Below are 15,563 nucleotides of genomic sequence, written 5' to 3' on the forward strand. Positions count from 1 at the left end.
AAATCCATATACCGTAGATGGTGTAATAATACTACACTCTAAAAGAGGCCATTCTGCATAATGATTACTTTATATTCTGATACTTTAGCTAGTAATACTTGTGTGGCTTTACTTAAGTGAAATTTTAAAGGGAAACTTGTACATGTACCAGAGTATTTTGCATTTTGTAGTACAATATTTACTTAAGAAAGGCATCTGAATAATTCTTCTACCTTCTGAATATATATATGACCTAATTATATGCTCTGGAAAGGGCCGTCCTGCATGAGTACTTTTTGTTATTTACTTTTAAGAACATTTTGTGTACTTAAGTACTTAAGTACATTACATACAATGATGATTGGAGGACTAATGATTATTTTCATTATCGATTAATCTACAGATTATTTTCTTGATTAATGAGCTGTCAGAAAAGAGGGAAAATTGTCCATCACTTTGTCACAGTCCACGTGACATCTTCAAACGTTTTCTTTTGTTTGGCCAAAAATATTCACTTTATTGTGATACAGAGAAAAACGGAAAATCTTCCTATTTGAGACGCCGAAAACAGCGATTTTTTCCTTGAAAAATGCCAAATTTTTACTGTTACTGTTACTGTCGTTCGACTACTCGACCAGTCGTTGCAGCTCTAATGCCGACGTACAATCACACGGTAGAAGTGCACTTTGTGAATGCCGTCATTCTGCTCAATGGGACAGGTGCGGTCAGGCAGCTCTGGCCCCGCCCCCCTCGACTACCATATTCGGACAACTTCCGCATTCCAAAGGGCGCGGGGCGGAGCGATGACGCCACCTGTTTCGGAATGGGCTGCGGGCTCGTGCTCGGTGAGCCGGTAGAGTGAAGTGTTTGGAGAAGTGGGGCCGGTGCGGGACAGACGGAGGAGAGCAGACGGGCTCTGGGATATAAGGCACCTTTTTTTTTTTTTTTGTAAAAGTCCTGAGGCAACATGGAGCTCCGTCGGGTCAGCTTAGCGCTGTTTTTATTCACCAACCAAGTATTTATCAGCCTCCAGTCGAAAGAACGTAAGTCCTTTTTCTTTTTTTCTTTTTAAATACGTTGTTTAAAAAGAAATAAAAGTGTAGCTTGGCTTTACCGCACCTCATGAGTCAGGAGGTTGGAATCTCCTGCTTAAACATTTTAGCCATCGTCAAGTTTAATTTTCCTCATATATATAGGACTTTTTGTTCTCTCTTTTTTTTTCAGCTAAAACACAGAAAACAATGTGACGTGTACAATTTTACTGTTTCTATTTGAACTTTGTCTAAACAGCAGAATGATTTAAATGATCAAAAAGCTCAGATGGTCTTTTTTCCCTAACTTTTGTTTTTCTTTTTAAATGAATTTCTACTTTGCAATTTCTCGCCTTTGTCAACTTAAGGGATAAGGGGCCACCTGTGAGTTGCCTAAACATGTCAGACTTTTTGTTTCACTCGTGGTACTGATTCATGTGTTTCTCTCGTCATGGCACTTTAACTGCCCACGCCTTTCTCATACATTATTGGTCCTGTATGCTGGACCTGGAGGACACGGTCAATGAAGTCCTGAATCAGACCGACATGCTTGATTAAACTGTCAAAGCCTGGCATGTGCCCCCCATTAAGCTGTTGGCCCTGGAGATCAAGGCAGAGGATTTAATTGTACAATCAAATGATAGTTATTTCTAATTATTTTTACAGCCTTATAAACAAAAATACTATATTATACTGTTTGTGCCAGAGGTATATTAGGTCTGTTAATGTGTAGTGACTTTCCTTAATAGCTACATGTCTATTATATTATTGTATGTATTTTCTTTGAGGCATCGCTCCTGTGCTTGTTATAACTATGTCATATGTTCTTTTCTGTTTGTCCCTGTAGAAGTATTGCTGGATATGAGAGCTTCAGGATCAGAGTTGGGGTGGTTGACGCTGCCATATGAGAACGGAGTGAGTATTTATACCTCAACAAGCATTTTTAAGACTTCAGGTTCAAGCCTTGAAACTGTCCTCCTTTGTCTGAAAACAAATAAATAAACTGCCGCTGAAGATTACTCCACGTGAGAATTTAAATTCTGTTTAGCAACAATAGCCGAGGCCTCTTGCTGCTCCCTGGAATGAGTGGCAGCTAGATGAGGTTTGGCCGAGCTCAGCTGGTCTTGTGTTAACGCTGTCCTTTCATAAAGAACTTTTGAATGCCATGAAAATGTCAAGGATCAACCCGCATTTAAATTTACAGTACCAAAGTGCATTTTACACAATAGCAGTAGATTGTTTTCATCCTAACACTAAACCATAAAACTATATTTCAAGATGTTTCTCCTCGTGATTCCTCTCTGAGGATAGAGAGATTACAGTAGCAGGAAGACCTGTACAGTAGGAAAACACGAGTAGAAGAAAAAAAAGAAAGAGTGGTCCGTGTGTGGAGAACCATCCCTCTATCTATAGTTCAGTGGCTTTCCATCTAAAAAAAGCAACAGGACATGACAGCTTCCACTGTGTGGGCTATGTTTCTTGTGTGACTGTTCTCAAAAATGTAAGGATACTCCTTAATCAGAAAGCATTTTCCCCTCGTCTGTCAAACTTTGCTTTGTTCTGATCCAGGTTTCTCACACTTTTAAAATGCATTTATTTGTGTACTAGAGATGATTATTTGCAAAGTGTAGTCGTGGCTTAAGCAAACATATTTAAAAGCTTATTTTCTAAATACAGTATAACCGGTCTGAGTAGACAATGGAAGGTAGAAAGTAATTACAAGTGATTTGCAGAAGTTCCGTATTGGATATGGCCAAAATATAGAGGATATATTATGTCAAACTATGAAAATCACAGCGCCATGAAGTGCTGCTCTAGTCTAAGGGAACCAATTTAACTTTTTTGAGCTAATAGTGATGATTTTGCCTCTCTTTTCTACAACAGTTGATGTCCCTGAAACACACCAGTACTGCTAACATATGAGGTGTTAAATTTTAATGTGAAGTAGAGGCTTTTAATCTGTCTACTCGTCATTGCCTCCCTCTCTTAAAAATTCTTAATTGCTGCCTGTGCTGCTGCCATGCCTTTGCACTGTGCTTATAAAGCTAATTTAACTATCATAAATGTTAGTTGGTATTCCACAGTAGTGTTTGCTGGATTTATGTGTGTCTCACACACATAAACCCCCGAGTGTTAGTGGAAAACCACACACGTCGTGAGCGCAGCACATGTCCAGGCCAGTAATCTTAACATGTGGAAAAAAGGTTCTGGCTCACTTCTGCACTTTATGAGCTTCTCACTCACCATGAAAGAAGAGGTGTCTCATCAATAAAACTGGTTTTTGGCAAGAACAAAGCTTCTGAACCCCTTACTTATTCCCTGAAAAAATGCCTTTTCTCCTTTCATGATTGTAGTCTGGTATCAGTGACTTTTGCCCCTTAAACTGATCCCTCTCCGCTCTCTGTCTTGTTCTGTCCTACAGTGGGAGATAGTCCAGACGGTGGTGAATGGCTCACTTTTCTATACCTACAGTGTTTGTAGCATAGACTCTACAGAGCAGGATAACTGGTTACGTACAACATTCATTCAGCGGCGCCCGGGGACAACACGTGTCTCCGTGGAACTCCGTTTCGTCGTGCGAGACTGCAACACATTTGGCGGTGCCTCAGTCGCCTGCAAAGAAACCTTCAACCTTTTCATCTCAGAGGCTGATGCCGATGTGGGAACCAACTTTCGTAAAGGGCAGTTCCGCAAAGTGGCCACCATTGCTCCTGATGAGGTCACACGGGGCCGTGTGCTGAAGGTCAACACAGAAACGAGGCCCGTGGGGCCTCTCTCCAGAAAGGGCTTCTACTTGGCTTTTCAGGACATGGGCGCTTGTGTGGCGCTACTCTCAGTCAGAGTTTACTACAAGACATGCCCATCCACAGTGCAGAGCTTGGCGGCTTTCCCAGAGACGGTGGCGGATGCTCTCAGGGAGGTGGAGGGAGCCTGTGTGGAGAATGCTGTCAGTCAGGCCACGCCACGCATCTACTGCACAGCTGAGGGTGAATGGGTGGTTCCCGTGGGTCAGTGCCAGTGTCTTTCAGGCTATGAAACCACTGGGGATTCCTGCCAAGGTAAGCACTGCCAGAAATATGCCATTCACTCAACTGAGATGTGTATGTGTTGCTATATGAGTTGTAGTAAATGAAACACCTCCAGCCACTACTTTGTCAAGGTGTGAGGAATGAGCGCATAGGAATTTTAATTGTGTCTGGGTTGTTTGGAGATCTGCTGCAAAAACACTCCATATCTGTCTGGAGATAGGTCAGGTACAGCAGGACTGGGGATGGGGAAAAAGGAAGAAACAGGGAAGGTGTCTAAACCTGTTTGTTTTGTTTAGATTTTGAGGCAACCACATATTTCTCCATATGATACGGATAAAATTCACTGGCGAAATTTCAACAGACTCCCCTCAGTGCCTCATCATCTCTTCTGTTGTTGGCCAAAAGCACATTCTTTCCACCGTCTTTCTCTCAGGACTCAGGAATGGGGCTGGGCTGCAGCGGTCTTTTATGGATAGGCTGGAGGTGATAATGTACAGTACAAGAAGCTGTGTCCCAGTTCTATGTAGACTTTGAGTTTGTTGTGTGTTTACACTGTTAAACTATCAAAAGTATACTCAAAGATGTCTGTATGGATACTAAATTTGATTAGAATTTAAACACGGTGTTGATGGTCACTATTGTCCCACAATTCAGTGCCCAAGAGCCGAAACTAATGAGTATTAAATCGTTGTAAAACATTAAGCTTCCAAATTTCAAGTTTACAGTACCTTTCCAAAGTCTGTTTGATTGAGGTATGTCAGCACATGCCTTTTATAATTTATTGTTAATTAGAAAATAGCAAAGTACATTCATTTTTTGTTTACTAGCTGCCAAAACTGTGTACTATAAAGATTAGTGCATATCGCATACTGTATAGTATTGGTATGTGGTATTAAATAGGGGAACAGTTTCTTTCAGGGGACATGGTTGTAATTTTTTAACCGTTTGGGAATTTATGAGCAGGTGGTTTTTAAAATCATAGGAATAAAAATAGAGACACATATATTTGAAATTAACGGGGAATTTGGGAACATACTGTTGAATTTTTGCGCTTTTGTCTATTCATGTAATTGACTCTCTGAATAATGTAAAGTATGCGAAAACTTTGCAGTATGTAAAGTCCTCGAGAAAGACCTGTGAGAACATATGGAAGGCCTATAAAAAAAACACAGATGTGTACAGTAGAGCGCATAGCTGTGGTGTTCGTACTGTATGTGGTCCCGGTGTTGGTGTAGAAGTTGGCCTGTCTTTTGGCATTCTGGGGTGTGGTGTGCTGAACTGTCTGGAGGAAACGTGGGAGGAGAGAGGGTACAGAGAGAAGAGGAAGGAGGGAGGAAGGGCACAGTGTGCTGCGGGGATTTCTGAAAGGAATTCTTTCACCCTCGCGTCACCTACAGCACTGTTTGACTAAAGGAAGGGCCGTGTGAATGTGTCAGAATGACTACCTGAGTGGTGCGTCTTCTCCTCACAAGTATTTGTTTTGCGTCAGTTGCCAGGGCGACAGAAACCGCAGATTACAGGGATGAGGCCGACACACCTTTCAGAGGTTAGACTGAGTCAGGCTGTGGTTTATGACTCCGATGGTCCGATCACCTTGACTGGCAGAATTTGGTCTCCTCGTGGAGTCTGTTCCTATGAATGAGCAGATCTCTCTTACCAGCTGAAAGAATTAAGCGATAAATCGGTTAGCAGATCGACATAAAATTCATCAACAGCTATTCTGATAACTGATTTATCATTTAAGTCCTTTTTTCTACCATGCAAAGCAAAAAACATCATTGTTTCTAGCTTTTTTAAATGTTGTGTTTTTGATCGTTGGTTGGACAAGACATTTGAATTCCCTAAAGCCTTGGGCTTTGAGACAAAAAAGTATTTGTCACCATTTCCTTACATTTTATATACCTTTGATAGATAAGTGCTTGATAGAGTGAATATTGTACAAAGGTTGTAAAAATGAAGTCAGAATAAGCGACGAAGTTAAGGCAGAGGAAGGTTTTAGACTTTGAAGTTCCTGACAACTGGCGGACTCTGAGCCGAGCACCTGAAACGGAAGTTGGTAGGCAGCTGTTGGGCAGAAATACAGGAAATATTTGACTAGAAAAAACTGGGATTCCATAGTCAGGAGGACGACGTGATTATTAGGATGCAGGAAACATGTTTTATTACATAAGTAAAACTCAATGTTGTAGCTTCTCCCAGCCCACTCTCTAATGTAAAATAGCCTCATTCCCATTTTTACGTTAACTGTAGAAAGTGATATCCTTAGAGGGTCATGGCCTGCATGTGGATTCCACTGAAGAGCCCAACTGTTGTGGGAAAAGGAAGTAAACTGAGATGAGGAGGAATGCTGACTGACACAAATAAGCAGGTTGTCCTTGGTTGGAGTCAGAGGGTGGGGAGTGAGTCGACAGTTGGTGCATGAGGGTGGTTAGTTTCGTGGCTGCTTAGTTAGGTGTGGAGTGTAATTTAGTCAAGAGGATTAGTAGAGCAACAGGACAGCTGTTAGCCAATGACATGCCCCGCTTTGCCTCCCTTTGCTCTTTCATCCGGTTGTTAACACACGCAACGAGCTCCCTAATCCGTGTTCCCACTCATTAGAACAATGGGCCGACACAAAGAGCAGAAAACAGATTCAATTAACAGATGCACCGGTGCGGAACATAAGTCCTTTTCACATGTGTGTTTTAGTCAAAGAGAGCAAGAAGCACAATTTCAGTCAACAAGTGAAAATAAAAATTTCTTTAATGAATGAAAGTTTTGGACCAGATTCAGAAACATATTTCAACTTTTTTTAGATTAACAAAATTATTGATGATGATAAAAAAGCAGTAAGGAGACTCCATCGTTGCCAAAATTTGCATCAACAATGTTTGTGTTCATGCCTTGCATACATGCCGCCATTCGTGAGCTGTATAATTAGTAATGCAACATATTTATGGCACCGCTCTGTCCAATCTCAGAGACAATAGATGAATAGGGCTGGACTTTCTTTGGTACGTGACAAAGGTCCTGCTGCTCCAGCTCAAGATGCAATGCGCTGGCCCCTTTTTCTTATTCGAAAAGACCTCAACTACACCCCCACTGCCGCCAAGTGACTCCCCAGAGAGAACTTCTGTTGGTTCTCCAGACCTTTACCCCCATCCCCCATCCATTCATCTCTATCCTTCCTACTCCAACTCAACTTGCTGCTTCTCCTCCACTGTGGCAATACTCGGAGTGCAAAGGTCCTTCAGCCTTGGTGGTGAAGTAACACGACCACGTCTTCAATTCAGGGTTCACTCGACCTCCTCTCTCGGCCACCAGCACAGGGGCCACATGAAAGGCTGCTCCCTAGGGAGACAGTTAGAATGAAAGCAGAGACAGGAGATCTTTCATAAGATCCACTCTTTTTAAAGTTTTTTTTTTTTTTTAAACTGTGCTCTGAGGCCTCTATCACCCCAGAAAGTATGTGCATCTGTTTCCATAAACACACTGAAAATCATACTGGTTTCCAACAGCTTTTCCTCTTTCCTGATTCTTTTGTCCACCATCTATTCATCTTCACATGCTGTAATTTGTGACTGCTGTCGGGGGCTAACGGAAGGAAGGAAGAAAGGGAGGAAACACCAGCCACAGGCTGACTTGCAGCTCTTGCGTCCTGGTTTCTGTCCCGTCTGCATGTTCATTAACCTCCCATGCCCTGGAAGGCTGTTTATCTGTGTGCCGAAATGTCCATCAAGGCACTCCACCAGCGTCCAAGGTGCCATTTCCTCTGGCAAAAACACAAATATTATCTGCCAGAGAATATGAGCCGAAAGTTAACAAGGGAAAGGCAGGTCAGACCACCTGATGGATTTAATGCTCTGCTGTCATCCGGTTGACACTAGCATTGTGACCTGAGATTAGTCCTCTAGGCGAAAAAGGCAAGTGGAGGCAGATCGTCAGGGAAATCCCTTTTCATTCCTCTGGATAAAAAGACTCAGTGATTATAGGTTACTCACAACAAATGCTTCCTGTTGGGTATAAAGGCCTGGTATTACAGAGACAGCTTCATTGTTTCCATTTTGATCAGTCATTCCTTCCTGTGATTGTCTGTTTCACAGTTATTCCTACATGTCATGCTTAAACTAACACACATCTTCTTTCTCTCACTCAGAATGCAAGCCAGGCTACTTCAAGCCATCTGTGTCGAGCGAGTTATGTCAGGTTTGTCCTGATAACACCAAGCCCTCTGCAGCTGGTGCCACTGAATGTCAATGTGAGGAAGGTTTCTTCCGCTCCCCTTCAGACCCTCCAGCATCTGCCTGCTCTGGTAACAACCCCACTCAATGACATATTACCGAAAAAGGGAACTTTTATACACATTAGAGGCAGGTTGGAGGACCGAGCTAACTGTTCTGTCATCCACTTCCTTCCCCAAGCTCCACCCAGTTCCCCTCGTGACCTGACCTCCACCACCCTGTCAGTTGAGGGCAAGCTGCAGCTGTCCTGGAGCCCACCGCTGGTGACCGGGGGCCGCAGTGACCTCACATACAGTGTTGTGTGCGAGCACTGTGACAGAGCCTCGTGCGTCCCCTGTGGCGAAAAGGTCCATTTCGAGCCAGGCCCTACAGACCTGCAAGACACCATGGTCGTAGTTGCTGACCTTGATTCTCATCTTAACTACACGTTCACTGTGGAGGCCCACAGTGGCGTGTCCCAGCACAGCACTGAGAGGCCCATAGTGACCATTACCACTGCTCTGGACTATACAGGTGAGCTTGGTCACATGTAAAGCTTGTTCTTTTTGCTTTAATTTAACCTTTGGTTTGGTGGCATTGGCTTTGCTTCCTTATTGTTTTACATCTGTATTTTTAAAAAATAAAAATTAGTTACAAGATCAACCATTTTTTTCCCTTTAAATATATGTTAACTATTTTTCTGATCTCAGTAACCACTATGTGGAAAAGTGGTGGTAACCCTTCCCTTTGCCACAAGCTGAACTTGAACATTTGATAAAGGTGGAAAAATACAGAAATACTTGAAATATTTATTATTACATTAAATATTTAATGTCTTATTTGTTATATGGACTATGCTTGAACGTATATGTTCATTTTGTTCGCCAAAAAGTCAGACAGAAATGTCAATTAAATGAACAAACTAAATTCCAACAACAGAAATCTAATCTAATCTCTATTTAGGAGGAGTAGAGCTATGTAAAAAGTGCTGTCACCGAGAATCACAGATATAGAGCGTATGAACATATTTAATCATGTTTTACAGCTGTGATGTATCATTTTATGTAGCAGACTTCTGAAATCATCAGTTCACAATAATGTTTATAAACAGTTTTCATAAAATTAGGAAGTATTAGGAAATATCAAGGTGATAAAACAATGTTAAATATGTTTTTTGAGCTGTTAAATAAGGTCTGGTGTCTCCAGAACCTCAAACAGAGCATTAGGGTTAAAGGAGTGACAAAAATGTTTGGACCTTTTTTCATGTAATATTGTATTTGTCAGTGGGACTTGCTACACAAAGAGGAATTCAACCTGTCCCACTGAATACCAAAGGCTTTCATTTCCAAGTGTCCTTTCCAAAGACTGTGATTAGTCACTAACCATTATTTTGCTTTCTGCCTCTCACCGACCATTAGATCCCCCCAAGGTGACGAATATCCATCTGGATGATCGCAGCCCCACCAGTCTGTCTCTGTCCTGGACTCTTTCTCGCAGACCTCCGGCCCACATCAGTCATCGCTATGAGCTTATGTACCGCAGAAAAGTAAGACAGAGTGCTTTGTTCTCTTTTGTCTTTTCTTAGGCTGTTGTAAGACATTTTTAAAAAAACTTTTGAGTGAGTTCTGGTTAAGATAAGGACTATTCTAATACGTGCACACTTAATTTTCTCTTCGCAGGATGTCGATGGCGAGCGTGATGTGACCACCTACACAGTCCTGATTTTGGAGAAAAGCTCGGTCCAGATTAATGACCTCACACCAGACACTACTTATATGTTCAGGGTCCAGGCACTGAGTCCTGAAGGCAGCCCTGGCAGCTACAGCATGGAGTATGAGTTTCATACGTCGCCATTAGGTACCAGCAACCTTAAAATCTACAGAAGATGAAGGCTTCTCAAATGTCTCTCTGTATAAACTTTTATTTCACATCCTTGAGTTGATAAATCTTTGTGTTTCTGTGATTTTGAACAGCTGAGTCTCAGGTCCAGAACAACTCCACCATGGTGATGGGAGCTGTAGTTGGAGTAGCAGTTATTCTGGTTGTTGTGGTGGCCGTCCTGCTGCTGCGTAAACGGTTGGTTAAAAACACCCCTCATATCCACATTCAGTCCTTGTGTCATTCAGATAAATGTTATTTACACAACTGCAGACTGTGTCATTACATGCCATAAGCTCGAGTAAATTGAGGATACTCTGGTATGACAGCTTTGGGGGGGTTTATGAGTAATAGCCGGTGCTCTTATTGAATGCAGCCTTGGTCTTTTTCAGCCGGGACGGACCTGCAGTTACAAAAGCCAAACTGTATTCTGTTTTATCCTGTAGTGACTGGTCTTATTTTCCCCTCAGGAGACTGAGCTCTCGTGGCAGGGGAGGACCAGAGGATCCCTACTTTTCAACAGGTCAGAAAACCACACAGTACATACAATGATAATTCAGTATTATTTACTGATGAAACAGTTTATTAAGTTGTTATTTAGCCTAATACTCTGGTCATTGTTTCCTCTTTAGATCAGCTTAAGCCTCTGAAGACTTACGTTGATCCACACATGTATGAGGACCCTAATATTGCCATCCAAAAGTTTGTCACAGAAATTGACCCGAGTGCTATTAGCAAACAAAAAGTCATCGGTGTAGGTAAGTGTTTTTAAACCATTTACCTTCCATTTAATGAAACCTCAGTGCGCTTCTGTTTCTGACATTCCCTCCTGCTGTCCATCTCCTGATCAGGAGAGTTTGGGGAAGTGTTTCGGGGTGCGATGAAGACTCCAGGGGGAGGAGAGGTGGCCGTAGCGATCAAGACCCTGAAGCTGGGCTACTCAGAGAAACAGAGACAGGACTTCTTGAGCGAGGCCAGCATCATGGGGCAGTTCTCGCACCCGAATATCATCCGCCTGGAGGGAGTTGTCACCAAATGTGAGTCGTGACCTTGGACAGAAGTCAAACAGCCATTCACAACTTATTTCGATCAACTGTGTTTATACATTGGTTTCACTAATCCAAATTTTTTCGTTTTAATTTTCAGTCAAGCATGCCATGATTGTGACTGAATACATGGAGAACGGAGCTCTAGACACATATCTGAAGGTAGGTTCTCATTGTTGTTGCGAATGGGAGGGTCACATGACTTTAGCTTCAGACTTACACCTAATATTTTTTTTCCTTGGAAACTCAGTAAAGGGGGAAAACTCAAAAACCTCAGTCAACTTTTTGTTTAGGTTGGGTATCCCATCCTTTTTTCTTTTTTTTTCAAATCATAATGCATAGGGACTTGGAATTATATTTGTTTATATTTTCTTTTATTGTATCATATTAGATGATGAGGAATATGTTGAAAAAAAGAAGTGATGAAAAAAAAAAGTTGTGGTTTTATTGGGGTTGTAGGACTTTTTACTGGTGCAGTGACTTTCTGAAATCTTGATGGGTTCCCAGTCAACCAGTGGAGACCCTAGGAAGTCACTCCGCCTACTATGTGCTGTTTCCAGTTTTTATGCTATGCTAAACTAAGCTAACCATCCTCTGGCTCCACATTCATTTTAAATTGGACTGATATGAGAGGGGTATAGATTTTGTCACCTAATTCTCAGCAAGAAAACGAAAGACTATATTTCCCAAAATGTCAAACTATTGCTTTTATTTATATGCAGTACATACAGTTGAAAAAAAAGACAAAGAAAGGTATTTATGGCACAGTAAAACTCAATTAAGAATAAAGTGTAAGAAAAAGTTTAAAACTACATGCATTTTTGTTCCCTTTAGGACCGTGATGGAGAGATTCCCTCCTATCAGCTGGTGGGAATGCTGCATGGAATAGCTGCTGGCATGAAATACCTCTCTGACATGAGCTACGTCCACCGTGACCTGGCAGCAAGAAACGTCCTGGTGAACAGCAACCTGGAGTGTAAAGTGTCTGATTTTGGGCTGTCGCGTGTGCTGGAGGACGATGCCGAGGGCACCTACACAACCAGAGTAAGTCTTAATGCTACATTTCAAAGCTTAATAGCACAGCAAAAGAGAAAAGCCCTTATTTTTTTCTAGTTACCAGTGTCAGCCTTTTGATATTTTTACTCTCAAGTGTCCAATCTAAACTGTTGGTCTTTCAGCGCCTTGTATTTCCATTCCATTCATATCTCGCTAATGTGTTTCTTCTGTCAGGGAGGTAAAATCCCTATCCGCTGGACCGCCCCCGAGGCTATCGCATACAGGAAATTCACTTCAGCTAGCGACGTGTGGAGCTTCGGCATCGTCATGTGGGAAGTCATGGCATTTGGAGAACGGCCCTACTGGGACATGAGCAACCATGAGGTATGTTTCATCTGTCACATCTTCTTTCCAACTCTAATGGTTGAAATGAAGGATTGTTTTGGCCTGTGTAGGTCAAACCTTAATGTATATTACCACTGAGAGTCTGTGCGGGGTAGGTAGCGACGGAAGGTTGCCTGACATCCAGCGTACTTTCCCAACATCCTCTTTAAATTTACTGTTAACATCAACATACCAGCACAGCACTTTTTTGGACTGCTGCCTATTCAAACCATTTTTCTGTCACTTCAGCCATAAATTTGCTTTAAATCTGAGCACTGCCTTCACTCTGTCCTGGTGTCTTCCTCAGGTCATGAAGGCCATCAATGAGGCCTTCAGGCTTCCTGCTCCGATGGACTGCCCCGCCGCTATCTACCAGCTCATGCTCCAGTGTTGGCAGCACGACCGCTCCAAACGACCTCGCTTCTCAGACATCGTCAACATTTTGGACAAACTGCTCCGAAGCCCAGAGTCTTTGAAAACCATAGCTGACTTTGATCCACGGTATGAACATTATTTTTATTTATGTTTAAGTTTTGGACAAACAATGTTTTTTGTTTTTTTTAAAAAAAGGTCATATAAGAATATTGAAGAGAAATCCTATGTTCCAACTGCCTTAATCAGTGATATAAACCAAGAGATACGTATGTAAATTTATGTGCTCTAAAGGAATAGATGGGGAAATAAACATATTAACACTTACAAATACAAAGGGTGAAAACAACAATTTTCTGTTTTATGGGGGATTACATACTGGGCTATCTCTTGGCTAGGTGACTTCCTTAAGTCTTTGCTGGTTGCATGCCGACTCTTCCAGGCCAAGAAATAGTCCTGAATGCAGCCTTCCATAAATCCACAAATAGTTGCTTTCGAACTTCCCAAAATGTCAAACTATTACGTCAAAAACACATTGCACATTAAAAAGTAGGTGAATCTTCTACTTGAATTCCAAGTTTTCTTTAACCAGAGCAGTATTAGTCTTGGTATTTGCCATCAGAAGATTAGAAGTTATTGAAACACATTTTATCCGATCTGCAGTATGCTGACAGTAAAACTGGATCGCTCTTCTTCAGACATCATCACATTCCCTCGGTGCACATAAAGTAACAGTAAATGATAATGAGTAATCTTAAGTATACTGTACGTTGTTCCACACAGCGTGTCCATCCGCCTGCCCAGCACCAGCGGCTGTGACGGCACCATGTTCAGGTCGGTGCCCGAGTGGCTGGAGTCCATCAAAATGAGCCAGTACAATGACAGCTTCGCTCGCGCGGGGATCACAACCATGGAGCAGGTGCTCGCCTTGAGGCATGAGTAAGTGCACACATGGCACAGGTGCAGCTCTGCCACGCTGCACTGATGCAGCTGGCACCACGCCACATTTTGTGCAACACAGAGGAAGTATTGAGCTCTCAGCTTGAACATTTGTTATCCAGTTTGTGATGCAGGAATACACCTCTCCGCCTCTGCCCATGTCATTCCTCTTACTCTCTACTGCCATAACTTCTACAGCAGTGGATCCAGCCTTTTACCACTGCAAATTATATAAAATGACCGTGTTTTCATACAACTGAATGGTCAATTCAACAGTTTAATTAGTATTTTAGCAACATATTTCAACCATTTAAGCATCCACTTGCTTCATGTAGTACTTCTCAATCTTTTCGAGGGTACAAGTACCCCAGTCTGGGGAGTCGATATTGTGTTTTTCATCACACTCAAAACAGTATCATTTATCTTTTCCTTTCAGAGACATCAGGAATATTGGAGTGCGGCTTCCCGGTCACATGAAGAGGATAGCCTACAGCATCCTGGGCCTGAAAGACGAGACTAGCTCCCTTAGCGTGTTTGCAGTTTGATCTAAACATTCCTCTTAATCAAAGTGCACAGACCAACCGTTCCATTTCACTCATGGAGATGGGGGCCTGAAGTGGGGGGATGAAACTGAGCTACTGTGCAGGTTTTTTTACCTTTGGCACAGTGTTGCATGACTGAAGAGGACCCTCCAAGCCACTCAGAAAGGACTGAGATTGAAAACACTTATGTACTTTATGATAAAAGAAGAGGAATAATTTATCTTTATGTAAAAATGTTTCATATGTTGAACATAAACAAGTTATGTGATGTAGTAAATAAATGTGAGACAATGTGGGAGTGCTTGGCTTTGTATTTACTGAATGACTGAAATATTTAAGGCTCTAATGATTAAGGGCTTTTTCTTCCAAGCACTCACTTTATCCTGGCAGTGTTTCTGGATCCTTAAATCAGTTTGTTTTGCTACATTTTTTGTGATCAATGAGACTTGCTTTTAAATTTGGAATAATTATTCCACTCAGGGCAAAGAATCACACATTCTTATGTTTTGTAGTTAGTCTCTGTATCACGATGCATTTTCCTTAAATCATTTGTTTGTTTACACCACGTCTTAATACAACTGTCCATTTTTATTTAATATTTATTTTATTTTATATTTATGTAATTTGTTACATGAGAAATAACTGATGTGGCGCATGTTTGCCAGGCCGTGTATTTTTATGATTAAATAAAATCAGTGTTGCCTGTGACTGGATCACTCCCTTGTACTCGGCAGTCGTGAGTGTGTATTTGTTTTTACAGCCGTGCTCGCGGCGTGGCCCTGTGAATGGCTTTTATCTAACTGCCTGCTTTTCCTTACACGTAGCAGCACAGACTCACAAAGATTGTTTTGGTGACGCCTGTCGTCCAGATGGAGTTGATCAACCTCAGTGACTTTGCCGAGGTGGAGCAGAATGTCACACTTACACACAACTATGCTCCATCATACCACTTCCACTCAGACATATTAAACCCCCCCGAAGGTTGGGTACAGAATAAGGGTACAGTGTCATTTTTTAGACACTTCCACCTTACACAGCCTTAAGAAAAAGCCCAATTTCTTTATAAATCTTATCTAAAAGCTACTTCATTGCGTCATATTGTTGCATTTTCCTTCACATCCTTTCTCACACACAAACACTACGACCCATAGGCTCCCAGTCAGGGGTG

At 42.0% G+C, this 15,563-nt stretch overlaps 1 protein-coding gene across 1 annotated transcript; it reads left to right on the plus strand.

Moving 5' to 3' along the window:
• The first annotated feature begins 802 nt into the window (after nucleotides 1-802).
• On the plus strand, nucleotides 803-15,096 carry epha2a (eph receptor A2 a). Its single transcript, XM_040159544.1, is given in 17 exon segments — nucleotides 803-1,022; nucleotides 1,858-1,925; nucleotides 3,433-4,069; nucleotides 8,175-8,330; nucleotides 8,440-8,772; nucleotides 9,657-9,784; nucleotides 9,918-10,095; nucleotides 10,212-10,314; nucleotides 10,587-10,639; nucleotides 10,749-10,874; nucleotides 10,968-11,153; nucleotides 11,263-11,324; nucleotides 11,997-12,206; nucleotides 12,393-12,542; nucleotides 12,850-13,043; nucleotides 13,698-13,853; nucleotides 14,290-15,096. Coding segments are annotated over 17 exon segments (3,069 nt in total). The 3' UTR covers nucleotides 14,399-15,096.
• The last annotated feature ends 467 nt before the right edge of the window (nucleotides 15,097-15,563 follow it).

The sequence above is a fragment of the Xiphias gladius genome, chromosome 21 (genome assembly GCF_016859285.1).
Source record: "Xiphias gladius isolate SHS-SW01 ecotype Sanya breed wild chromosome 21, ASM1685928v1, whole genome shotgun sequence".
Taxonomy (NCBI): domain Eukaryota; kingdom Metazoa; phylum Chordata; class Actinopteri; order Istiophoriformes; family Xiphiidae; genus Xiphias; species Xiphias gladius.